We start from the raw sequence: 27,422 nt of genomic DNA, 5'->3' as shown, positions 1-27,422 counted from the left end.
CGATTACCCAATTAATATGAAGCATTTTTACAATTGAGAGTTTTAAATCAACTTTAATGTCCTAGATTTTTTTCCCGATTTTCATTCGAGCGTCGTGAATAATGCGTAAGAAGTATACTCATTGTAACATTTTACCCACTTTAGGGGCGGATATAAGATTTTAAATGGACGCAATGCACAGAATGTCTTGAAGAACGCGTATGCAGGACTCACAGCAGCATTTTACCTAGTTTATGGGCGGATATAAAATTTTAATTTGAAACAAAAAATACTCGTGGAAATAAAAAATGTGACCACTTGTTCGCGGAAATAAATCGTCGCGGATTAGTTCTCTAGGGGTCAGTCGCGAATAAAAAATGACGCGTATAATAATTGGTTTACAGTAACATAACCAAAGATCAGATATTTATAAGGAAACATGACCAACGATAAGAAATTTATGAGGTAACATGACCAACGATAAGATATTTATAAGGTAACATAACCAACGATCAGATATTTATAAGGTAACACAACCAAAGATCAGATATTTATAAGGTAACATAACCATGACCAACGATCAGATATTTATAAGGTGACACAACCAATGATCAAATATTTATAAGGTAACGATCCTACCAATACAACCAACGATCAGATAGGTAACACAACCAATGATCAGATATTTTTAGGTTACATAACCAACGATCAGATATTTATAAGGTAAAGGTCCCACTAAGACAACCAACGATCAGATATTTGATCAGTTCTTATTCTACATACACCTTGTCCATAAGTAATCTATTACCTGTTTTTACACTCAGACTTTGTTATTAGAACATAATAAAGTTTATAGTGCATTTTAATGGATGAGAGAGAGCAAGTAAAAAAAATTGTTACACTTTAAATTGTAGTGAAATAAACAAAGCCATATTGGAGACACAGAACCACTATGAGAAAATGTTATTTAAGGAGGCCATGCGTACAGGATTCTATGAATTCCAGGTAAGCTTCTGTAAATGCACTTTTAGATTGTCAAAGGAAAAATGGAAGCGAAATCATTTCTTACAAACTCCCTCTGCAAAAACTTACTTCAGAAATGTTATTTATAGATAGATGATGTATTGAGTTATTTTACAGGCCTGCCGTGACAAGTACAGGGAGTATGAGTTGGAGGGTATGCACCGTGACCTGGTGATGAGGTTTATAGAGGTACAGACTCTCATGTTAAGTCCCATCTGTCCACATATCTGTGAGTATGTCTGGGAACTCCTGGGAAAGCCCCGCAGTATCATGCATGAGAAGTGGCCTGTGGCTGGAACTGTGGACGAGACCCTGCTACAGATCTCGCAGTATGTACAGGAGGCTGCTCACGCCTTCAGAATCCGGCTAAAGCAGCTGCTGACTCCGGCTAAAGGCAAGAAGATGAAGCTGGACAGAGCGTCGCATGGGACGATTTGGATCGCCAAGACTTACCCCCCTTGGCAGAATACTGTACTGTCTACATTAAAAACTCTGTACGAGGCAAGTACTCCTATCATAAAGTCTTATAAAAGAAAACTGAACTATAAAGTCTTAAAATGGTGTTCAGTGCTTTTGTTTTAATTTTCTTGGGCAGTAATTGCTTTCATTTTTTTTTTGGAAAAATTATTTAACCTATATGTGCCCCTATATACACAGAACAGAAAACTTGATTCTTATCTGTTTTGTTTTTAGCAAAACAAAGGCTTTCCAGACATGAAAGTGATAGCAAATGCTTTCAAAGACAAGCCAGAGTTAAAGAAATACATGAAGAAGCTGATGCCATTTGTACAGTTAGCAAAGGTAAAAAGAAACTGCCAAGTGTTGGTTTCAATCAAAACAATAAATGGGGAGAGGTTGTTCTTTATTAAAACTTTAATTTCAGACATAAAAATATGAATTAATACGTTGAACATTAATGTGACAGCATGGCAGTTTAAAATGTTTTGATCTATTTTTAGGAAAATGTGGAAAAGAATGGTATCAAGGCTTTGAATTTAACGTCAGACTTTGATGAAATGGAGGTCATGAACAAGTTTAAGAAGTACATGATCAGCACACTAGATGTAAGATTTTGTAATGAGGAAATAATAAAGGAGATCATTTACTTCACCAATGATAAGATCACATGCAATGTACATGTACTTTACATCGTACCTTTCCCACTGATAATTTTGTTAAGATATTCTTTATTTAAAAAATAAAGTGTGAACAGAATGGTGTTGATTGATGAAAAATTGGCATTCATTATCACGAGTTTTAAGCTGATAATTATGAAAACCCTTGTGTTATTTAAAGAAAAATTATCAAAGATGTAGTTTTAGCTGGCATCTACTCAAAATTGAATTTAAAAGACATACATCATCATAATGCATTATCAAACTGAAAGTCAAAGGTCCAAGTATAGGAACTTTAAATTACACAAAAATAAGTAAAAAACACTCTTTACTTTAATAGGTGTATGGGGTTTTAAAGAATGATAAATTTTTGTTTTGGAGAAAGTTCTGTGATGTCTGATATCTCCATTTCCTTGGTTGTTGATCTAAGGTTGTTTATTTTCTGTAGTTGGAGGGACTGGACATTAGGTATTCTGATGAGGCTGATGATAAAGTTAAGGAAGACTGCTGCCCCGGGAAACCATTCACCACGTTCAGGGAGGAGGTAGGTCGGTCTAAGTATGGCAGCTTCGACAGAGAAGCTAATGATGAATGAAGGCAGGGTTAGACATATGATGAAAAATCCAGAAGTGAGGAGTTTCTCCTATAGCATACCCTTATCTTATGATGGATAACAAGCTTTTTACTGGAAAAATAAAACCATTTCAGCTTATCATTTCTTAATGTTGGCTTGATATTTTTTACAAAAAAAATGTATTTAAACGTGTAGAATTCTGAAGCAAACAAAATAAATTAGAATGCTCTTTATGTAAACTGGTCTTTAATTTTTTTTTTATTTTTTTTTTTTTTTTAACAAAATGGTCATGTTTTTTTAATTTGTATATGTACAGACATATCTGTAGATTTTGGTTTGTATTTTCAGCCGTCAGTAACTGTCCAGGTTATAAACCCTCAGCCAATGAGTGGGCTGTTTGGGATAAAGCTGCCAGTGTATGAAGGAGACACCAAGACAGCCATCCTGACCCGAATAATGAAGACCGACCGCTCCAAAATAAAAGGTAAAAATAGATTCCATAGAGACAGCATAATGTGTAAAAAAAGTGAAGGAAAGTTTTTACATTTTATGTGAAAGCATTCTTTAAAAAAAATCCATTTATCTAAGTCTTGTAAAATGCCTTTAGTTTTGAGAAACTATCTTTACTGTGGAAAAAATCTTGCTTGGTAAAATTAACGAGAAACATGAACTGTATAAAAATTTTAGTAAGACACTTTCATGCCCTGTTGAAAGAATACTGTGACTTATAAAGTTGTGAATTATTTGCCAGATATTGGTCAGATCCGACTTCTGATGTTTGAAGACCCTGTCAGAGGACCTAGAACGATTCCAGACATGAATGATATCGAAAAAGGCAAAGTGGTCATCCCTGACAATTCTGTGTTTCATATCAGTGTCCCCGAAGAACAAGTGACTTTACAGAGCAATGGGAAGAAGCTGGATATAGGACAGAGTCTGGTTTACATCGTTAACACGTAACACCAGTGGATTTTAGTGTGGTGTGGAGGGCTTCAATTTATACATAAAAATGTGACACAGCTGTAGTATAGAGTGAGGAGGAAGTGATTTGATTGGTTGCTATGGGTATGAAGAACTTTGTGTGGGTTTCTAAGTATCGGATGTCCTGCTCCATTAACTTGTGATATTACAAGTGAAATTGTGCTTATTTATGAATTCATGTGCTCCAAAATAAATTATTTCTTGAGAAGAAGTTTCAAGCTTTTATTTTGTTTCAGCTTTTAACAGTATTTTTAGTTTTACATACACTCGTTCATGTACTATGCATCTTATGTAGGTATTTCCCCTCAGTCTTTCTATCTTTTGTCACACGGGCAATGTTTAAAGTTTGTCTAACCTAATTCTGTTCATAAAGTCACAAATTTGCATTAAACACAAAGAGATATGTGTACTTATCTTACATTTATATCCTCATCTTGTTTCCTTGCTTGTCCTGTCTTAAAAAGTGAGGAAATTTTTGTTATATAATTTTGATATCTTAATTCCTGAGTATACAGTTTTACAAAAAACTATATTATTATCACCTAATACATGTAAATAGAATGTAATTCAGCATCATCTTTGTGTAAGAGGAGTCTGTAAATCTTTAGGTTTTGTTAATTTGCATAACAACCTTGTGAATAAATTTCATTAAAATCTTTTACTTCAAACAATTTAGAAGATAGCTGTCATTTGTCAAGTCTAAAACTCATTCATAACAAGCATATATTATGTAGTCCTACACAACTTTTTATGAAACTGTGTCAGTTGTAGAAATTTTTTTTTTTCGAAAGTGGAAAACACTTTACCATCTTTGTAAAACATTACTACCAACTTGCATATTTGATTCATAACATTCGTATGGGTACTGGATTGCAAGAGAAAAACATGGAAATTTGTATATACATATCCTGAATTGTGACAGATTGTTTAATATTGAGACATTTAGCTGGATTTATACATAAGGGGAAATGAAGAGAAGGGGGTCCAAAGGATTTTCCACTTAGCATGAGGCCGAGTAGTTTCCTGGTTAGACATTGTCATTTTGTTAAGTCTACTAAGCAGGAAAGTATTACAATGACACTTTCAGCTGACATAAGCATATATACTAGTATGTTCTTGTTCTGGCTGCATATGTATACAATCTGGCGTACGCAATAAACCATAGAAAGTTATTTAGAAATTACATAACATGATAAAATGACCCTTCACAGGAAAATAAAAAATTCCAAGTAATGGATAAGACACACCAATACAATTCTCTATAAAACAAAAGCTATTCAAAATGTAACTACATGTATATTATACCGTATATGTCTGTGTCCCTAGTGATTGCTTGGAAATAATCATCTGCCTGAATCCAGTAATGAAGGGAATGGGGGGGGGGGGCATAGACGATACCTACAATGTATTTCATAATACTTATATTACGGTTGTTCTGGAAAATGTATAGTTTGGTTCCGATGACATTTTATACTTTGGTCCACGTGTGAATGTCTGCCTGTGCCACATCATGTAGTGTATTTTATTATGCCCCTATTCGAAGAAGGGAGGGCATATTGCTTTGCTGCTGTCTGTCGGTCCATCATCAGTTTCCGTTCATTTTCTTCGCAGAGGTTGCACATATTGAAATAAAAATTGGTATACATATTTATCATTAGAATATCTAGGTCAAAATTCTGTTTTGGGTACAATCGATCCATTTTGGACAGAGTTATGCCCCCTCTAGAAAAATTCCAATTATTTGCAGTTTCCGTTCATTTTCTTTGCAGAGGTTGCACATATTGAAATGAAATTCAGTATACCGGGGTACATATTTATCATAAAAATATGTTTTTGGTACGATCGAGCAATTTTTGACATATAATGTCCCTTGGACTTAGAAAAATTCCAATTATTTGGGGGAGGAGCATAGGTGTTTTGCAAACATCATCATGTCATTCCTTGCACAGGGACTTGCTCCTGGCGTGTAAAAAATATTTATGAAGAAAAAAAACGATTTACTATAAAACTACACGTTTTAATAGTAAATCGTTTTTTTTTCACAAATATTTTTTACACTCCAAGAGCAAGTCCCTGTGTTCCTTGTTAATATGGCATTTTAACTTCGAAAAAAAGAGTGTTTTAACATCTCTGTAACTTTAAAACGTGGCCTGGTATTTGTAAATATATTGCCACACTTTGATGGATTTTCCCCGATATATAAGAATATCATCTTTATTTTTAGCTCTACTGGTCAGAGACCAGAAGAGCTTATGCGATAGTAATGCGTCCGGCGTCCGTCCGTCTGTCTGTCTGTCTGTCTGTCCGTCTGTCTGTCCGTCTGTCTGTAAACAATTTTTCAAAACGCTACTCCTCCTACAATTTTAGTCTGATTTCAATATAACTTGGCACACAAGTAGACTACACTAAGATACATAGAATAGTGCATGGGTTTTTAATTTCAATGAACGGTGTTGCCATGGTTACTAAAAATAGAATTTTCTGTGAAATTCCTTTAAAACGCTACTCCTTCTGCAGTTTTGGTCTGATTTCAATATACTTTGGCACACAATTAGACTACACTAAGATACATAGAATAGTGCATCGGTTTTTGATTTCGATGAACGGTGTTGCCATGGTTACTAAAAATAGAATTTTCTGTGAAATTCCTTTAAAACGCTACTCCTTCCACAGTTTTGGTCTGATTTCAATATAACTTGGCACACAAGTAGACTACACTAAGATACATAGAATAGTGCATCGGTTTTTGATTTCGATGAACGGTGTTGCCATGGTTACTAAAAATAGAATTTTCTGTGAAATTCCTTTAAAACGCTACTCCTTCTGCAGTTTTGGTCTGATTTCAATATAACTTGGCACACAAGTAGGCTACACTAAGATACATAGAATAGTGCATCGGTTTTTAATTTAGATGAACGATGTTGCCATGGTTACTATACATAGAATTTTCTGTGAAATTCCTTAAAAATGCTACTCCTTCTACAGTTCTAGTTTGATTTCAATATAACTTGGCACACAAGTAGACTACCCTAAGATACATAGAATAGTGCATCGGTTTCTGATTTCGATGAACGGTGTTACCATGGTTACTAAAAATAGAATTTTCTGTGAAATTCCTTAAAAACGCTACTTCTTCTACAGTTTTGGTCTGATTTCAATATAACTTGGCACACAAGTAGACTACACTAAGATACATAGAATAGTGCATCGGTTTTTAATTTCGATGAACGATGTTGCCATGGTTACTAAAAATAGAATTTTCTGTGAAATTCTTTAAAAACGCTACTCCTTCTACAGTTTTGGTCTGATTTCAGTATAACTTGGCACACAAGTAGACTACCCTAAGATACATAGAATAGTGCATCGGTTTCTGATTTCGATGAACGGTGTTACCATGGTTACTAAAAATAGAATTTTCTGTGAAATTCCTTAAAAACGCTACTCCTTCTACAGTTCTAGTTTGATTTCAAAATAAGTTGGCACACAAGTAGACTACACAAAGATACATAAAATAGTGCAATGGTTTTTGATAAGTACGTACCAGTAGAGCTACAGTCTCGACAGAGACTTCTGGTTTGTTATGCATTAAAATATCTTATCCGCTGTCAAGATCGCTTCTAAGACGGAAGTAACTTGCAGTTATTAGGATCGTAGTACAGGTTCATCGTCGCTCTTTGTACACTGATCTGGATTTAGCTACTTTTTAAGTGAGGGGGAAATACTTTACATTTTTTAAGTACACACACACACATTATATTGAGGTGAGCTTGACTGGGTCTGAGCTTTTGCTTACAGCTTTTTATATGTTCGTTATGTAAATAAAGGTTTGAAGTTATCAGAATTATAATCTTGACATATGTGTTACTTGTTTACGCTGTTATGAGAGTGTTCGATGTTTATCGCTGGGGGTCCTTGGATAAGGGCGATAGTATCTCTTGTCCAAGACGGAGTGAAAGGGCAAAGAACTGGGAATATTTGATAACGAAACTCTCCTGCAACATTTTCTGGAAAACTTAGATAAGATAAATACGGATCTAATTTACTTATCAATTGTCACTTCATTATTTAAGTCTCTCTGTAAATCAAAAAAGAAGTTTTCCCGATGAGCCTTGGATATAATAGAGTTACTTCCCCTTGAATGATTAAACCTTTCAGTTTTCTTTTAAAAATATACTTCCTTAAGTTTATCTGTTGTCCTTACATCAGAGAGGAGTTTTTAAGTTTTTTAAGATTTTAGGAGATAAAGTATGAAAAGAGAATAAATTTCATCTATTAAAGTTTGAGTCGTCTCATTTTAAACAAAGATAAATTATGGTGTAGCGTTTTTTTTTATATTAAATTAAATATGTGTTTATGAACGTTTTTATCCATTGATGATTAACTGTGTAAATGTAGTACTGTTTAGAATAAACACATTTTATTTATCTTAATGGCCATTTTCCCTCTTATTACTCTTGGCCAAAGTATACGACATGAGCTGTCCAGCTATGTGTCATTAGAAATATGAATCACCGCCCTGATGGAGCAATAGCGGCGCGCGCACATCCAGAGTCTATAGCCGGGATTTGCTTCCTTACTGTTCAGTCGCGTACTCACTTGGGTGACTGTAAGGCGTGTTAATTTTTTCGTCTGCTAGGACTTTTTATATATGTAAGTACCTACTATATTTTGTTGTAATTGCATGCATTTTGTTAATAGGCCTGATATGAATAATGTATTTTTTTTTTCGAAATTGATTAACATTTTTTTTAACAGATGGTACACGATTTTGTTGGTGAAAGAAATAAGGGGATAAATGAGAAAAACTCCCCGTAGTGTTAAAAAAAAAAACAGCTGATTTTTAAAATTAAATTCACCCTTTTTTATGAGTGAATTTATTGCGATCAGTGAACCAGACAATAAAAATTATAATCCCTACTGGTCGACAGGGGTGCGGTTATTGATCTGTATACGCTCACAGTGAGAAAGTGACACCTTGTTATGTACGATTCTCCACGATCTTTTCATGCAAATCCACCAAACCCTTTAATTTCCTGGTCAATTGATATATCGCCATGTCTTCAGACAAGCGTGCATACATAATTATATTTTTCTCTTTGCAGTTTTTATCCAACATGAGTGATAAACCAGACGTCAAAGAAGTTGAAACCTTCGACAAAAGCAAGCTTAAAAAAGTAGAAACACAAGAGAAGAACCCTCTACCAACAAAAGAAAGTATGTGTACTCTCTCTCTCTCTCTCTGATGCTTTAAAGTTAAGAAACAGCAATGAGTCACCACTGTCTAGCCGAATTATTTAGGAAACGGACATTGGAGCGGTATCATTAACTTATCAGAACTTATCGGTTTTTCAAAAATATTTCGTCTTCGTAGTGATACAGAGTAATTAAGTCTTGAAAACCGCAGCGCAGACGATATAAAAGTTCAACTCCTCTGCACATCTGTCTTACGGAGTGCATAACGTTCATTGAGTCATCACACACGCTAGCAGATGCAAGCATAGTTTAGACAAAGAATTCATATTTTAGAGGCACCAGACGTTGAATTATTTCCACTCGACAAAATATGTCACATGTACCAAATTTTTACTAGCTATGCGTATTACGCGAAGGCCGACAGAGGGGGCTGAAATATGAGCAGTGTTTAATCAAGATTTACAGATTTATTAAAATAAGCAGAACCATTGCTGCTGGGCGTGGACTCGATCAATAATTTCTCCAGCGATAAGGCCACTCGAACTTTCTCAGGCCGCCACTGAGCCACTGACGAATGACCGTTTTAAATATTTTATATTAGTTCTGTAAATAAGAAACGACTTATCAGAAAAGTTAACAAAAAACATGATCATTATCTGAAATAGTGGCATATATGTTTATGTTTGCATACAAGGCGACCACATTTTATGGAAGAGCTCTCATTTCTTATTTTTATCGATATCCGCAGTTTTTGTTACTTCAGCAAAAGCTTTGTTCGATTCTCAGGCCTTTAATTAGGGACCACATTTGAATGAGGTTTATAATATGATATCCATGCAGTGATCTAGAGATGATGCCAGACATTGCATAATAGGGAAGATGGAACTCGGCAAAACAAAAATTAGACACACCAATATCGTAAAATAAAAGTCAATATTTCGAGCGCATCTATCGCTGCGGAAGGATCGACAGAACATTGGTCCCTCTTGTGTTATTTCTTAGACAATATTGCGATATTTATTTATGGGAAGTTAATTTAATGTTTTCCCTTTCTTTTCAGCCATTGAACAAGAGAAGAAAGCCTAATGGTGCCGTGGATGAATGGATCATGTGTATAGACTGTGCTTTAAAGGGTCGTAACGATCCACTATTTTTGCTCATTTAATTATTTGTAAAATGAATTCCATTTTCTTGTGTTTGTATTCAGAATGAAAGAGCATAATTGTTACAATTGAGTGACTGAGAAGGGAAGAAATTTCGCGTCTTTTTAGTATTTTTATATACCGGGCTATAGCTGTGTATGACTGTTGTGTTTTGTACGATGTGATTTTGAATAAAGCACAACTGTGTATCATGGTCCTTAGCTATGGACATCAGTAAAGACTGTGTTTGTTGTTAGTTAGGTTTATTGTTGTTAGACCTCGGGCCTGATGGGATTAGTATTACAGGCCGACACTCTACACCCGGCGAGACGTCTCTTATGCACTGCGTGTACTCCATCAGGTTCAAAGGGAAATATTATGTGAATGCAAGGCATTTAGGGCTATAGTTACTTAATAGCTACATCTACAAGTGGGTGTAAAGAACTTATGAACTGACGCCTTTCTTTTTTGCTTGAACTTGTGGCAAATTGTGTCACCTGTCGATAAAAAAAAATGTCACCTAGAGTGAAGAGTTATAAACTGGAAAGGTTTCGGCAAGGGTCGTTAAATAATTATAAAAGGCTGTACACATACTGATAGATCTTTGCATTTTGTTGAACCTTGAATGAAAAAGGAGAGTACCAAACCAGCAAGAATCCGTGGTTATATATTCCTTTTATCAAAAAGCAGTAAACTGTAAGATTTTCTAATAAATATGTTGAGCGATATAAATGGGAAATAGAAGAATGACCCTTTGAGTGTTCGATTACAAATCAAAACGCGCACCTGCCCATAGAAAGTGGTTGACTTGGGCAGAAGTTTTATTGATATGACTCTAGTAAATAACGAACTGCTCTATGTACATGATGACCGACTTTCAATTATGTACCTATCGTACAAATATAGCAGGGGTACTTGTAACTGATTTCGAGAAATACAGGAAATGTTCCCACTGACTCGGTATAGGTCCCCCCCCCGAATTTACCCGGAATGAGAATTTGCTAAATGTCCGATTTATATAACAGAAATTGTACTGGATATTTTTTTTTCAAGTAGACGTAATATAAATAAATGGTTAGTCATATGGTGGGCAGAGTGCTTCTTCCGGGAGGGGGTGGGTATATCCATTATGTACATATACTATATAGTGAATCGGTGAATGTGCATTATTTATTTGAAAGCATTCTTCTCTGCCCCAAGGTATTAATGAAACAAATTAAGTATATAATCACACTGAACAAGCATAGGCGTCGCAAACCGAGGGTTGTTGGTTTGAACCCCCTCCACTTTTTTTTTTAAAAGATAGACATAATATATAGGCATTGAACATTGTGAATATTGGGGTGTAGGTTTCGCCCCTCCCCCTTTTCAAAAGTCGTGTTTGCAAAAAAAAATGGTACTGAAAGAAATTTACCCCCACCCCACGAAATGGATTTTCGAGTTTGGGCAATGGACACATTTCCTTTTTTTGCTTGTCAAGTTTTTTGTAGGTTTGAAATTTTTTCTCTTTCACCTAGCCCCTCCCCCCTCAATTTGCTTCCGACACCAATGACAAGGGTGTCTCTTTCAACATTCCAGGGTCCATGGGTCAAGCTAGGTCTCAGGTTTTAAGGATTGATTGCATTGTGAAAATGCATTATTTCATCGAAAATCTACTCTGTTTCTCGATATTTGGAATATACATTTAGTGTATGGTTGTGATGAGCAACTAATGAGCAAGAAATTAAGCTTCTTCCAAAATTGTGTGATTTTTTAGGTCCTGGGCTACATGTAGGTCTAGGGTCTCTGGTGCTAGGACGAGGATCTTAGAAGGGAGCTGGTTGAACAAGGCTTCGGAAAGCCTATAGCTCTAGATATATAACAAGATGTGTTTGTGAAACACTGATGCCCCTGTATGGTAACATTATGAAGGTTAAGCTTCCTCAAATGCAGATCAAATTTGTTGGTACCTAAAGGAAGGCCTTTTCAGAAGAAATACAAATGTGAAATATAACACCCTAGCACACCTGTTCAAGGGTTATGACCAAGGTTAACGTTTTTAAAGGTAGGAAAAACTCCGGGGTCAAGCTCAAAGGGTCAAGGTTGTTGGTTTCTAAAGAAAGACTTCGTCTCAAAGATTATACGAGGGTTGATCCAAAAGTTCGTGGAATTTCTTCATATTTTATTTATTTTTCAGTGGAATTGGTTAAAAATTACAAATGAAATTATAGACACTTGATGAATATTTTAAAATAAAAAACATTTTAAATATCTTGGATAGTAACTTTATGGCAGTTGCCATAAAAACGGTTGTTTGGAAATGCGGGGGAGACATTAACGCGTGTATTATCATTTTAATTCTTGATACGTGAAATAAGTATTAAACCGCCCTTTGTGGTATATAAAACAAAAATTATGTCATTCTTACGATTGCTTGATCTTTTATTTATAAACCTTTGTGTGAGAGTTTACTGATTTTACTGGATATTTAGTTTATAAGTTGATGATTTCTTGTTCATCTTTAAGTTGTTAGATAACGTCAAATTTCGGTCAAGTCACACGTTTTGTGAAAATCCCGGGATCACTCTATCTTAAACGTGTATATTATTGATATAGGCCTGGGAAAAAATCATTTAGTTGCTGGTTTTCCAGTGGCATAAGAAATTTAAGAAAAACGGAACTTCCATGGACGTTGATAAAAGGTGTGGTCGCTTTTTAGAGGCTCTGTTTGAGTACGTATCCCCCTAGACAAATTAAAAGCGTTAATGGACGTTGTCGGCTGCCGTACTGTTCTTGACATTGCTACTGAAATTGGAACATCATATGGAAAGATGGGTAGTATTTTGAAATATGAGTAAAAAATGAAGATAAATTGGTGCGAGAGGATACCCAGGCTTTTCTTGAGAAAAAAAATGGAGAAAAAGGCAGCATTTTGTAGAATTACGTGTTATAATTGGACATTTGGGCGAAATGCTTCTAGAACGTGACGTGACATATCTAACTTGACGTTACATTGAAGTCTCCCCCGGGTTTCCCAACTATCCATTTTCAGAAAGCTCTTGTGACCTTATTGGTAATTGGAAAGTGGTGAAATTTTCCAATATTGTTACATTATGACTCTATATTATGAATATGCCTGTTGATTGATTTCATCAATTCACGATAAAATTTTAGAAAGAAATTCCACGAACTTTTGGATCAACCCTCGTATATGGGAAGTATGAAAGGCCCTTACCGTTCAAAAGTTATGGCCAAGGTTAAAGTTTGTAAAAAGAAGATCAAGCTCCAAGGTCAAGGATAAAAGATTCTTGGTATCCAATGAAAAGTCTTATTACAAGGATTACATTTATGAAATATGAAAGCTCTAGCCCCTACTGTTCAAAAGTTATGGCCAATGTTAAAGTTTGTAAAAAGTAGGTTAAACTCCAAGGTCAAGATCAAAGTTTCAAAGTTGTTGATATCCAATGAAAGGTCTTCTCACACGGATTACATATCTGAAGTATGAAAGCCCTAGTCCTAACCTTTTAAAAATTATGGCCAAGGTTGTATTCTTAAATAGGTCAAACTCCAAGGTCAAGGTCAAAGGGTCAAGGTTCTTGGTATTTGATGAAGCGTCTTTTTACAAGGATTACATACACGAAGTATGACAGCCCTAGCACTTTCTGTTAAAAAGTTATAGCCAAGGTTAAAGTTTTTTTATAAGTACTAAAATCTCCAAGGTCAAAAGGTCAAGGTTGTTGGTATCCAATGAAAGGTCTTCCCACAAAGAATATATATATCAAGTATAAAGATATGGCCAAAGTAAAAGTTCAAAATTGTTGTAAAAGTGGGTCAAACTCCAAGGTCAAGGTCAAAAGGTCAAATTTGGTGGTACCCAAAGAAAGGTCTTGTCACAAGGAATACACATTTGAAATATGAATGTCATAGCTCCACTAAATCAAAAGTTATGGGCAAGGTTCAAGTTTTTGCGGACAAACAGACAGAGAGACAGCTAGACAGAGAGACAGGAAGACGGACGGACACGACAAAAACTATATATCCCCGAAACTTCGTTTCCGGGGCATTTCGTTTCCGGGGCATAAAAATCAAATTCAGAATTTGTTAATTTACTATTTAGAACTAGGCCTAGAGGTACTGTGAGCAATGAACTCACTAAATGATATCCCCGTCTACCATATGAATATAATGGCAGTGTCCAAAATATTTTTCCGGATCAAAACGTAAAATATGAAATGCACAATAGCATTATGTAATAAAGATTCTGTGAAAGTATCATCAAATTTCATTCAGCAGAGTTGCGGATAAGAGATGGGTACCCCAAAGCTTACTGTTCCGACGGACGGACGGACATCTCGATTACTACAATAATGAAAAGTTAACATGGCTTTTTACAAATGAAAATGAGTAAATCTTAAGATTATAAAATCAATTCATATCAAAATATTGTATATGATTTTTGAATATTACTATATTGCATTTACAATATTTGCATACCACCATGGGTAAATTGGTTTAATGTTTCATTATGTACATTGTCTATTTTATGTAATGATATACTTGTATCTGTGTTATGCCCCCAGTGGGACCATGATTGGAAATAAAATCTATTCTATTCTATTCTATAATATACCCTCCCACTTTTCAAGTTGGGGGTATGATAATGACTCTTCTACACGTATTTACATAAACACACACCATATTAGATTTTCATGCCAAAAGTTACGAATAATTTCTTTAACGACTTACCTATATCACCGCACACAAAAGAGTTCCACAACAACGTAAACAACTGAGCGGCTTGCCAGCACTTGTTTATTGTTCGTTTTGCTGATAAGCTTTAGTTATTCCTGTACACATACCTAAGCAATGGTAATACAAATAAGAATTAATAAAATATTTTAAGTATAAATACCGTTTACGGACGTTTTAGGAAGAAAACCCTGTTTAAATTTAAAATAATTTGATTTCGAATTTCCTCGAATTTGATCAGTAAAGCTAGTGGATATCAAGTGTTAAATAATGATCGCAACATAATCCAGATTGAATTCTTCTTGATTGCATTAGCAGAGAGAAAAAGAACCAAGTTGAGGAAAAGCAGGAAAAATACAATGACCTCCAAATTCAGAAGCGATAAACAGTAAGTACATCTTTAGACCCAAACTACAATCGTGAACATATTAACATTATTACATGAGAGAAATGCTCCACTGAATAATTAGTGTAGCCGAATACTTATTCAAATAAAAAAGAAGACTGAAATACCAAATAGGATTTTAAATATTGAATACAATACTGAATATACAATCACCATGTATATTTAGAAAAGAAAGTTGTCATAAAACTGCTATAACTCTTATAATTATATCTTGGATATACAAACATTATTGCCATAATTGAATTAATAAGGAGACATGTACCAATTTATATTTCTGTTCTTTAGAACAGCCTCATAAGGCAAAAATATATTTATTTTTACCAGGTACATACTCAATACATTGAATCATATTGAGCATCATAGAGATACATGCATCTGCAAATATGAAAATTTTCAGTTACTTATAAAACTAGAGGTACTATGAGCAATGAGCTCACTAAATGATACCCCCTGCCTCTCATATGAATATAACTGGAAGAAGTCCATTTTTTGCTGTGGCCGGAAAACCCAAAATATGTGTCGGATCAAAAAAAAAAAATAGGAGGTGCACAATGGCAATATGTAATAAAGATTCCATGAAAGTTTCATTAAATTTCACTCAGTGGTTTAAGAGGAGTTGCGGATAAGAGATGGGTACCCCAAAGCGTAACAGACGGACGGACAGACAGACGTACGGACATACCGATTACTATATACCCTCCCACTTTTCAAGCGGGGGAATAATGAACTCATCGAGAAATATGTTCAATGGGTCAGTACTTTGAATCATGGTAGTGGTATAAGAATTATCTCTCTTTGTTAGCATACAATCATTTTTCTTACTTCATCCATTGTAACATAACTGTAAATAGTTTAAACCTTTAAAATTGTTTTCAAACAATTTTGTACCCTTCCTGTAGTGCAAAGTTTGAGGCTGCACGAAAACATAATGAGTACATTTTTGCAAATTTAACTTCCAAGACAGTCTCAGTATTTTAGAAGGGAAATCAGTGACTGAGTTACACCAGCTGACCCTAAATTGACCCTACAAAGGGGAGTAACTCTTCTAAATCTTAAAGTTGTCTATTTCTCAGTTTACAGTTGCTGCGTCAAGAGAATAAAAAACTCCACGGTGAATTAGAGGGTCTAGAGAGTGCGCTGATTCTCCATCAGAGATTTCAGGAGGAAGAAGACAATGGGCTCCGGGGCATACTCAGGTATAAAAGTGACACTTAATAAAAATAACAGGTGCCCAGGGATTACTCTTTTAACATTTACAGTGAATAGAAATTTGTATAAAGTACATGTAGTTTTTGAAACAATTTCTACTGTTGACAGCAACATTTACCAGGTATACGAGGGGCGTTCAATAAATAATGTCATCAGCTCGATAACATACAAAATAGAAATCATATGACATTAAGTTTGACTTTCTCTAATTATTGAATCTTTAATGAATTGATAACAGTTTATGTGACCACTTTTCATCGCATAACTTCATTGTGGGAAGCTGGAAAACAAGGGCTACTCGAGACACTGTATTAAAAATGAATGGTCAAGAATCAGTAAACTAGAGTAAAATTAAACGCGTCATTAAAGCTGCTGTAAAACTGGTTAATTTCCCAAAAATATATTAACTGAAATATGTGAAATTTACAGCAACTTATGTCAGTTTCATACACACATGAACAGGTAAATTTCAATTAACAAAAATTATATAATGGGCATCAAAAATGGGTACCGTTCTTGTCAACAAGGACATACAACAACCAATGTATATTAGCGATAATTCAAAAAATTATCACTGATTATGTTTTATTGACTTTAAGATATATAGCAAATTTGATAGACATCTTTTTGGGGGTAGTTTACACTGTTTTAAAGATACATTTGATTGTAAAAAAGTTTAATACTCAAAGGTCACCCTATATTTTTAAAAATGAGAGAAAACGATAGCGTGAAGAAAATCTAAACAATTATTTTTAAAAAATCAAAAATTGTTCTAATCCACGTTTTTCTGAAATTCAAAAAGATCATGAAAATGAATCCATTTTGCATTAACCCCTCAAAACAAATTTAGAATAAGATGCACTTGACAAAACTGCAAAGGCCTAAGAAGAGCAAAAATTTGCAAGAACACACAAACAGTTTTATACTCTATTTTCTTAAATATTAAAATTCATATATAGGGAGGCAGTTCAATTTCTGGAGGAGTCTAGTAAGCAAAATATTTGCCAAAAAATTGAAAGGTTTCTGAGAGAAAGGAAACAGAATGAGGAATTCACTATATTAAATTTCTTCCTGACAGCGTCCAAACAAACAGGCCATGAAGAGTAAAGGAGTTTTGGGGTAAACAGAAAGTTAATGTTTTGTCAGATCAACAATATTCGCCAAATCTTTCAACATTTGACTTGGTTCATTTCCCAAACGTAGGAAAAGACCTTTCAGAAAGAAAAAAACAAGTACAGCAAATTATAGGATCTGCCATTTTCCAGTATACGAAGGGTCATACTCAAAACTGTGTTCTAAAAACAATTAGAAATGGAATTAAAATGTTACAGACATGTGTTTTGATTAAAAGAGAATATTTTAGTTAAATCATGAAGACAAAATCATAGAAAAGCGTTTTGTGTTACTTTCCGAGCCCCGATGACATTATTTATTGAACGCCCCTCGTATGAAAAAAAATAGGTAAATGATTGAGAATCATATTTTTCTAATGAGAATAATTTTTTTATAGGAAAGAAATAGGAGGTTCAAGATGGGAGCACGGCGGTGTTGGAAAAATGAATAGCTACAGAGGCATAAGAGACCTAAATAAACAGAACTCAGAGCAAAAGAATGCTGGACATCAAAATGCTAAAGAAGGTGGAATTCTAAAACCACAGCAGAAAGGTACCATTAATAAGAATCAAGGTATTGAAAGTAGGCAGCTATATAAAACATATAGTGTCACAGATAAAACCTCAGAAATATCCCCCCTGAATGGTGAAAAGCCAAGGGAGCAAACTCCAACTAACAGTAAGGAAAGAAAGAGAGAGAAGCAAGACAGGGAAGAGGGACAGACTGCCTTAAACACGGAGACATTCACTGTTGACAAAATGTCAGCCATGAAAGCCAAGGTGTTAGAGAAGGCCAGCTCCAAAGTCATCTGGAGAAAGAAAAGCTTGCAGACAGAAAACACTGAGACTGAATCCAAGTCTGATATTCCAGAAACTGACAGTAAATCCAATTCAAATGTAAGGAAAGATGTAAAAGAGAGAGAACTGAAGATAGTGGCTGGTAATGTGGGTAAAGAAGGCAACACCAAAAATACAGCAGGTAGAGACTTATTAGCTCAGAAAGGAAATGTAAAACCTTCAAAGGAATTACAAACAGAAGTTAAGAAAGAATCCCCGAAGCAAACCAACAGGATTGACCCAGAACTGCTCGGCAAAAAACAGAAATCTACAACAGATATGTCAAGTGTTCATCAGGGGCTGGATCCTGAACAGTGCAGTAGAAGTGGTAGATCCATTACAGACATGACAAGTGTTCATCACACAGAATCTGTCCTCAAGGAATTAAACTCGCATCCCTCTAGTTCTAATCAAAGTCATTCACAGACTGTGTTACACTCAAAGGAAAAGACTAGCAGTTCAAATTTGTCCAAAGTGAAGTGTGATCCTAGTGTCTATTCATGGTTAAGGAGACTGGCTCTTCTAGAGGAAGAAAAGTATGTTGACATGTTTGCAAGAAATGAAATAGACATGAGTGTGTTGATTACACTGGATGAAAAACAGCTGGAGAAGATGGGCGTGCTGGCACTGGGAGCAATGAAGAAACTTCTAGCAGGAATTGAAGAATTAAAAGTTAAAGAGAAAAAATATGAAGCGCAGGTCAAAGAAAAGTCTGAGATAAATAGTCCTAAGACAAAAAACACAGATAATTTGAGTCTTAAGATATCTGATGTGCCGAAAAAGAGTAAAAGCGAAGTGAAAAGTCCCAAATGTGCAGAGGCTATCAGTGTGAGAGAGTCTTCAAAGTTCCCAAAATCTGACAAACTAGGAGATGATAAAGGTGGTTATCTAGAGCAAGCACCTGTTAAAGCCAGTGTCTCTGTGAAAAGATCCAACAGCATGATGTCACAAACTTACACAAAAAACGAGGCTCAGCAAACTTCTGGCGGCGAATCTCGTAGAAATTCACAGAAAATGGAGAAGTCAGGCGGAAGACAAAGGGATGGTTCACTGACCAGGTCAAAACCGGGTAAAGGAGTTCTGATAATGGACAGACCACAAAGTGCCAAAGTTAAAAACAGGAAACAAAAATCAGGACCCAACCTTCCCAGGGCCAAGTCTGCCAACATAACTAATAAGAGGGCAGCAGAATTAACAAATAAAAAGGCGGAGGAAGGTAAGATAAAGTTTTAAAAGTATATTTTTTCCACTTATTCTGTCAAATCTTTTATGTAGAATATTATATTAAAATCATTTAAAACTGTGTTCACTTGCATTAATAGGAATCAAAGCAGCCATACAGAGAAGCCGGGGTAGACAGGAGTCACCAGAAGCTAAGTTGTTGAAGGAACAGAACAAATCTAACAGAGATGAAATGGCCGCCAGGCACCTGGAGAGGGAAAAGAAAAGGGTACTGTCAATCTGGAAATTTTCATTGTTGATAAAGAACAAGATTCACTTTTGCCGTATTTGGCCCTGTGTATTTCTGAAAATCTGAAACCCCTCAGTTTTAGTTAGCAGTGCATTGAATATTGAATATCGCTTAGATCTTTGGTGACTGCGTATCTATCAAAATACGTAATTTTCTGGCTAGTCAATGTATTATGACGTCATGAATTGCGTCAATTTCCTCATATTCTGAAAAAGTGTACAAAAACGGCAAATTTTTAAAGCTATTTTTTTATATTTAATATAGATCGCAACCTCTGATCTAAAATATGCAACTAGTAAATGATAGAACTGTTTCTGCTGATTAATAGACTTGTTTTATATTTTAGATCAGAGAGTGTGCTCATATTATTTTTCTTCCCTGAAAGTACTCAATTATACCCGTTTACCTAAGAATTCAAGAACATTGCAATTTCATAAAGCCAGTTCTCCAAAACCTGGACTTTAAGGAGAAAAATTTTAATAAGATAAGAAAGCACTAAGTCTCTATTTTATTTTAATGCTTGAAATGGAAAATCAAGTGTTGATCAATCAATTGGTATATCTACAGGGCCATTTTATGCATAAAGTGAACCGACTTCTTTTGAGCTTACTTTGCACATGCAATGCATGCCATTGGCAAACATCATGTTTGCTTAGGCACTACTTACATGTACTTTTGTGTTTGCTTCAGAGGGAGGAATCACTGGAGAAGAGGAAATTAGAAGATGAGAAGAAGGAGAGAGAGGAAGACACAACAGAAGATGAGGACACACTGGAGGACCTGGTCAAGGTCATTACCTATAGCAACACAGTCAGGTCAAATCAGGGTAAGACAACCTTAACATTTACAAATTTCAAAATAGCTTATCTAAGTTATATGTGAGTAGTAATAAGATATGCATATTTCAGCAGTAGAAGATTCTGCACACACAGCTTCTGCGTTGCCCCAGAGACAACCCCTTTATCGACCCAACCCTTCCAAACCACCCCTAAGACAAAGCGTGGCAGTGTCAGCGAGCTCTTACCTTCATCATGAAAACCAAAGTAAGAATTCACCATATAGCTCTTCTGGTTTGCTCTTTCACTGTACATGAAGGAAACCTGTATTTGAAAGTACACTTTATATCTTTTTAAATGGATAAAAGATAATTTCGAAAAAAAAATTATCTTTGTATGAATTGCAATTGTGTATAGTCTCATTTTTAATTTCCTTTAATTACATTCATATAAATTTGTTACTGTATATCATTTATCTTATTTAAATTTCTGATTATCTTATAAATACATGGTATATGATTTATCTGTAGGTTTAAGTTCTATCAGGAATATGTCCAGTAGGCATTCCTACAGTTCAAGGACAAACACAGTCAAGGACATTGAAAAACAGGTAAGCATTGTCCAAGACGTGTAATAAAGCACATAGATATGCGAATCATGCCTGAAAACAAAATATTAAATCTTGCAATGTTTTGGGTTTGATAGACCATTAAATAAATGAGCTTTTACTGAGGGTAATACTTCTCATTCCAAATAAAACTTCTTCCTTCATTTTTCCAGATTGACACACTGACAAAGAAAGCCCTAGCAGGGGACACAGTCACAATGGATTTAGTCAGAGATCTTCAAAAACGATTAGACGAACTGGAAACTCAGATAAGGAGTCCACCTGACAAATCAGGGAATCAAGGCCATAGGTCAAAGGGCAGAAATGTGGGTCAGGGATATGGAGATAATTCATACAAAGAGGTGGAGGGGGGTTACATGTCAAGTAAACAAGCTGGGTCAGGGTCATGGAACAAGGAGGAACAGTTTGAAGAACTAACACAGGAAAGGAAGCAACATCGTAACGAGCTTCGACAGCTCCAAACAGAACTGAATCGAATCCGACAGACCCATCCAATCCGATCCGTGGAGATCAGTATCCGAGATCTGGACTATGATGTGTCAGGTGATAACATTATACTGACAGTTATAAGTCACTGATTTTAACTATAAGTGGGATCACTTTATGAATTTATTGTTTTAATAAATGTTTCTTTGTTTTAATAGATGTGATTGGAGAGGGATCATTTTCCACAGTTTACCATGGTCTGTATCAAGGCTCAGATGTAGCTATAAAACAGCTGAAGATTCCACTCTCTCCTCAAGACTACAACTACTTTACAGCAGAGGTAATTAATGGTTTATCAATCACTAATAGGTAATAATTTAGCATGAAACAAAAGACTTATAGAAAACTTATCTTTAAGAAGAAAACATTTATTCAGTTGATCAAGAAGATGAAATGTGTACGCTAGAGTCTCGGATCATTTGTGTGAAGTAGATCAGTTCAGCATCTTAAACAAAAAAAAAAATCATCATTACTGGATATATATAAATGGTCATGTTGGGATTTTTTAAAATCAAAAAATGAATTTTCTACAAGGGAAAACTGTGGAATACCTAGTATCTGTAGTTAAAGCATAGGCCTGGTAATGGTTATTCCTATTAAAGATAAGCGTACATGTTTAAATTTTTGACTGTTTTCCTTTTGTTTATCAGGTGAACCTCCTGAAGGACCTGAGACACCCCCGCGTGGTGCTGCTGATGGGGGTCTGTACCTCAGAACGGCTCCCTCTTATGGTGCTGGAATTCATGGCTAACGGGACACTTCATCAGAGACTGCATGACTCAACCAGGTCTGTCACAGACATAAGAAACTAATTTAAGATGTATACATGTATGTCATTCCGTTTTGAAGTTAACTTATCAATGCTTACCTTTTCAGCCCACCTTTGGATCATGCTGAGTTTTTTCGGTATGCTCACGACATTGCCCTGGGTATGAACTACCTACATCAACATAAGCCCTCAGTGTTACATCTGGATCTCAAGTCAATGAATGTGTTACTGTGTGGAGACAATAGGGCAAAGATTGCAGACTTTGGATTCTCCAAATTCAGGTGCTTTAATTTTACTGTATTTTCCCCTTATATAAAGTTAAAATGCCATTGCATATCATTAGAAATTAATGTTAAGATCATGTCAGATTCTATCACAAAACCATGGAAATTTCCAAAAACCATGAGGAGAATATATTATACAAATCAGTTTAATCATTACCTGAATATTTAACTAAATTAGGTGTAATATTACAAAAATGTCTAATTGTTTACAGAATTAGTTTTGAAATGTTTTTATTGGTACATTGTAGACATGAGGCAGATCAGAGGGCCAGTAAAGCCTCCAAATGTAAGCCAGTTCAGGGCTCCCCCTGCTGGATGGCCCCTGAACTACTGGAGACAGGGGACATAACTACCAAGGCTGACGTCTACAGTTTTGCGATTGTTCTGTGGGAAATGTTGACCAGGAAGCAGCCCTATGAAGGCTGTTCTGTATATCAGGTAAATGTTTTCAATTAGTTAATTCCCCCAAAATTCAAAATATAATCCCCCCCCCCAAAAAAAATTGAAGATCTGTAAATATGGAAATACTATGACAATGAGATTGAACTTTCTCTTGGGTCTTCTTTCCATATGGAGCCATTGTTTTAACAAGTTATATATACATTGTGAATGATCTGCTTTCCTTTAACCACAACTTTTATTTAAAAATGAATACATTCCAGTTGTAAAAAATACTTGAATTACTTTCTACTTGAATGAAAAATATTTAACTTTTAAAGGAACATGAGATAAAACTTAAATGCTGTGTTTTATAGATTCTGGAGAAGGTTCGTACCAACAAGAGACCAGACATCCCTGAGTGTTGTCCTGAACAGCTGGCCAGCTTCATCAAGAAATGCTGGGATCCTCTCCCCACCAAAAGACCTCCATTCAGGGTACAGTTAAATCATCAAGGCCAAAGAATCAACTCTTCATTTAATGTTATTGTCAATGACGAGCTTTTAATTACTCAGGAAAATTTTAGTATATTTTATATCCATAATATCTAAACAACAGTAGAGTACAATTGCTTTTCATTTGAATTAAATTCTTGACTGTAGGATATCCTGGTTAAGCTGGACAACATGACCTTCCCACCAGATTGGCAGGCGCTATTTAAGGAAGCAGGAATTCCCCCTGTGGCATTAGAGGATGTCCAATCAGCACGCACCATTATCAGTCTAGTCAGCAACACCCTGGATACAGAAAACGTACGCACACTTGTTGAGGATATCCGAGTGTCACATGACAGTCTTGTGCCACCTACAGAAAGCCTAACCCTGTGTATCCCCGATGACAGCCCCACTCCTCGGCCAAGATCCAGTCTGGATTCTGACTCTTCTGACGAGAGTTTCATATTCCCTGATAGTGCCACAGAAAATAAATTGGGTATTCCCTCTCCCAAGCCTGGTCAGGGAGTAAATAGCAGTGTAGATTTAAGTCTGAACCTGAAGGCTTTGGATGAGAACTCTCCTACTCTACCTGAATTAATTAAAACCATGGAAAAGAAGTCCAAGAACATTTCAGAATCACCAACAGTGAAAAAGGATACAGCTTCTCCAAAACTCAGTGTCACCAGACTATCACTTGACAGTGAGACTCTAGAAAAACAAAAGAATAAACTAAGAGCCTCAACAGACAGAAGTTCTGCTAGGAAACAAAATGAAACACGTGAAAATACTCCATGCAATGTGCCAGAAAAGAAAGTGAATAATGAAGAAAGGTCTGCCAAAACTCCAAAGCCAACTCCAAGATCATCCAAAAGTGGGACACATCCTACACTTCAGGATGAACTTAAGCTAAGACTTAGTAGTGGAGATCCACTAAAACCAAGCACTAGCCAGTCACCAGTGATAAATAAATCTAGTTCTAGTCGACAAGAGAAGGACAGTGGTCTATCACCCATACGTGACCCCAAAAAAAGTGTATCAGAGACTGTGAAGACCTCCCTAGAGGCTGGCGTGCAAACAGAATCTAGTGTAAAGACTTCCCTAGAGGCTGGTGTGTGTACAGTGTCTAGTGTTACAGGTGAGGAGGAGGAGGGAGAAGATATCCCTGAGGAGATTGAGGAGGCAGACAGCCTTGATGAGGACAGTCTGGAGGAAATGCCACTGAGGGACAGCCTGGAAACAGACCGAGGACTGTTAAAAAATGAATCCAATTCCTTCACTGTGGTAACAGACACCAGCATGAAAAGGAATGATTCAGTCAGAAAAAGCAAGAATGGATCAATCTTAGATGAACTTAATTCTAAGTTTTATGATGCAAAGAAGGTGAAAGTAATAGGGGAACAGACTGGTGTCCCTTTGTCCTTGGGAACAGCCAGGCAGAGTATCGAGGCATGGGTTGATGATAAAGAAAGAATCGATAGTGCTAGAAGTGACCGCTCCAGAAAAAGGACACCACCTTCACAAATGATGCCACCCCCAATACTGATCCCAGAGAACCCACCCCCACCCCCTCCCCCTCCTCCACCCCCACCTTTCCCTGTCCAGAGCTTACCAGGACCACCTCCCTCCTCACAGACCGGATTCTCAGTTGTCTCCCCTTCACAGTCTCCCCTCAAAGCTTCAGTGACTCCATCTCTTTCCCCACATCGAAAGCAGCCTGCAAAGTCTGAGACACAACTTAGGACTAAATTCAATTCTGAGAATGCTAGATTTATGTTGAAGTCAGTGGAACTGCGAGAACAGAGGGATATGCTTCAACCAACAGATGAGCCCCATCCCTATCAACTGCAAGATCTGAGCCAAGTTAGCAAGGGCACTATATCCTCTATAGCAGAGATACTCAAACAGGTAAAGATCAAAGTCAATATACATGTATTATCAGTATCTTTAGATGAAATACTCATACAGGTAACATCTTAGTCAATTTATCACCTGTAGCAGAAATACTTGGGTTATATCTCATTAAATCAGCAAATATATCATCAAAAACAGAAATATTCAATCACATAGTCTCAGTCAACATATCAGTTAAATATCAATATCTATTTAATAGCAAATATGCTAAAACAGGTAATACAGTTATTTGACCAGTTCCGAATAAGAAACGGATTTGGCGGTGCTATAAATATACAAGGCATTATTTTAAAATCTTAGTTTTTTGTCAAGGTAGTTCAATGACTTGTGGAATTAAATATTGTTTCATAAAAGTTTAGTGATCTACCCAAGAAATGTAATAGCAAATATGCTAAAAAGGTAATATCAGTTAGCAAGGGCATTATATCATGGGTGTTATAGGATTTGATCACATTATCAACCTGTATTTACATTCCCATAAGTTTTAAATTGATATCATGTTTTAAGCAAGCTTACTTGTCTGAATTTTCAACACATATTTATTTAAAATTATAAAGTGACTATCTTTCTTCCTTTTACTTAGGCTGTTTCCAGTAGAAGAGTAGCGATGAAGGAAGACATTCATAGCCCCACCCATTCTGTGGCCAGTAGCTGGTCTTTTGTGGATGATTGACATTGTCTGCATACATAGCTCCACCCACTCTGTGGCCAGTACCTAGTATTAAATTGAGGTTGATTGACAGCATACCTTGCTTACTTTATGATGTGAACAGTACCAAATCTTTTGGAGATGAATGACAACATCATAATACATAGCCTTGCCCACTCTGTGGCCAGAAGCTTGTATTTTGTGGATGACTGATGGCATCAACATTATGTTTGCCAGCATAGAATAATACCGTGTATCTACATTTATATTTATAGTTTATTTAAATCGCTTGAATGCATAAATAATATAAATCTAGAATGAGTAACATCACCTTTATCGATTCCTGAAGAAATGCCTTAGTTGCCAGCAACTCATCATCAAATGTTACCAAGTGCTCATAAGATGTCTACACAAGAACTGGGATGCAGCAAGTCAGCAAACATGTAAAGTGCTAATATAAATGTATAATTGTGTGTTCTTAAACTGTGTACAATGTATTCTGTGAATATGCCTGTCATTAAATTATTTGAAGCCTAAGGTAACATACAGCTTATTATATATTTCATCATCTGTTGCCTGTTGGTCAAAAATTTGTTAAACGTTTTCAGCTTCTTCTCTGAACAAGTTCAAACAATACTGGCAAATGTTGTTATATAAACAAGAGGCCCATGGGCCTTATAGGTCACCTGAGCATTATGCAACAACTTTCCAGTGATTGAATTTAATTCATCATAACAATACACTTAGCAGTTGCTTAGAAAACAACCCCGAAGAATGAATTTGCAATAGTGTTTAAAATGGGTATTGCAATCGTGTCCTGGTCCATATCTTTCTTACAGAGGGACATTAAATATTCCACATTAAGATTGCTCATAACCTAAGGGTGTGTACCTTGACCCAAGGTTTTTGGGGAAGTTGGTCACTGGAGAAAAATATCAAACTTACTTTTGATAAATAAACTTGGAATGTTCTTTATTTCACACAAATTGCCCATGACTCTAAGAGGTGTGTCATGACCTTGACCCAAGGTCATTTGGGGAATTCACATTTGTTGCAAAATTGTTTGACACATATATGGATAAGCTTGGTAGGTTCTCTTTCACACAAAGATACCACATGAAAGGGTGTGTCAGTGACAGCAAAAAATCAAAACTTAGAAAAATTCAAACATTCTCATACATAAGCCTTCTTACCATAAACTTGGTAGGTTTTCATTTCATATTTTGTGTCATGACCTTGACCCAAGGTCATGTGGGGAATTTCAAGGTCACTTAAAA

At 35.8% G+C, this 27,422-nt stretch overlaps 2 protein-coding genes and 1 pseudogene across 3 annotated transcripts in view; 2 read left to right on the top strand and 1 right to left on the bottom strand.

The window, feature by feature from the left end:
• Positions 1-3,883, top strand: part of LOC134270533 (leucine--tRNA ligase, cytoplasmic-like) — a 36,400-nt gene extending 32,517 nt beyond the window's left edge. Inside the window, exons 23-29 of the mRNA XM_062752766.1 lie at positions 894-984; positions 1,120-1,503; positions 1,696-1,803; positions 1,962-2,066; positions 2,566-2,661; positions 3,040-3,175; positions 3,443-3,883. Coding sequence (XP_062608750.1) covers positions 894-984; positions 1,120-1,503; positions 1,696-1,803; positions 1,962-2,066; positions 2,566-2,661; positions 3,040-3,175; positions 3,443-3,651 — 1,129 coding nt within the window. The 3' untranslated portion in view covers positions 3,652-3,883. The remainder of the gene's footprint in view (positions 1-893; positions 985-1,119; positions 1,504-1,695; positions 1,804-1,961; positions 2,067-2,565; positions 2,662-3,039; positions 3,176-3,442) is intronic.
• The window catches only part of LOC134270540 (putative nuclease HARBI1), a 319,031-nt pseudogene that overhangs the window by 45,434 nt on the left and 246,175 nt on the right, over positions 1-27,422 (bottom strand).
• Positions 14,761-26,436, top strand: LOC134270526 (uncharacterized). Of its 2 annotated transcripts, none has more exons than XM_062752757.1 (16): positions 14,761-14,855; positions 15,051-15,123; positions 16,215-16,337; positions 17,861-19,515; positions 19,622-19,749; positions 20,461-20,596; positions 20,682-20,813; positions 21,077-21,156; positions 21,327-21,717; positions 21,819-21,940; positions 22,311-22,447; positions 22,537-22,710; positions 22,962-23,151; positions 23,469-23,588; positions 23,754-25,490; positions 26,080-26,436. In XM_062752757.1, the coding sequence occupies exons 2-16, from the start codon at positions 15,095-15,097 to the stop codon at positions 26,167-26,169; spliced, it is 5,244 nt and encodes a 1,747-aa protein (XP_062608741.1). In that variant the 5' UTR covers positions 14,761-14,855; positions 15,051-15,094; the 3' UTR covers positions 26,170-26,436. The 2 variants fall into 2 exon arrangements, with proteins under 2 accessions (XP_062608741.1, XP_062608740.1); XM_062752756.1 differs by having other exon boundaries at positions 20,679-20,813.

This window comes from Saccostrea cucullata, unplaced genomic scaffold (genome assembly GCF_032062105.1).
Source record: "Saccostrea cucullata isolate Sc308-1 unplaced genomic scaffold, CSIRO_AGI_Scuc_v1 ctg281, whole genome shotgun sequence".
NCBI classification, from domain to species: Eukaryota; Metazoa; Mollusca; class Bivalvia; order Ostreida; family Ostreidae; genus Saccostrea; species Saccostrea cuccullata.
This window is presented reverse-complemented; position numbering and strand designations above follow the sequence as displayed.

Bases quoted from the DNA above. Each gene is read 5' to 3' on its own strand.
- LOC134270526 (XM_062752756.1), top strand. From the start codon at position 15,095: ATGACCTCCAAATTCAGAAGCGATAAACA. The intron at 20,814-21,076 runs GTAAGAATTCAC...ATTTATCTGTAG, and splicing joins CCTTCATCATGAAAACCAAA to GTTTAAGTTCTATCAGGAAT. The intron at 22,448-22,536 runs GTCTGTCACAGA...TTACCTTTTCAG, and splicing joins AGACTGCATGACTCAACCAG to CCCACCTTTGGATCATGCTG.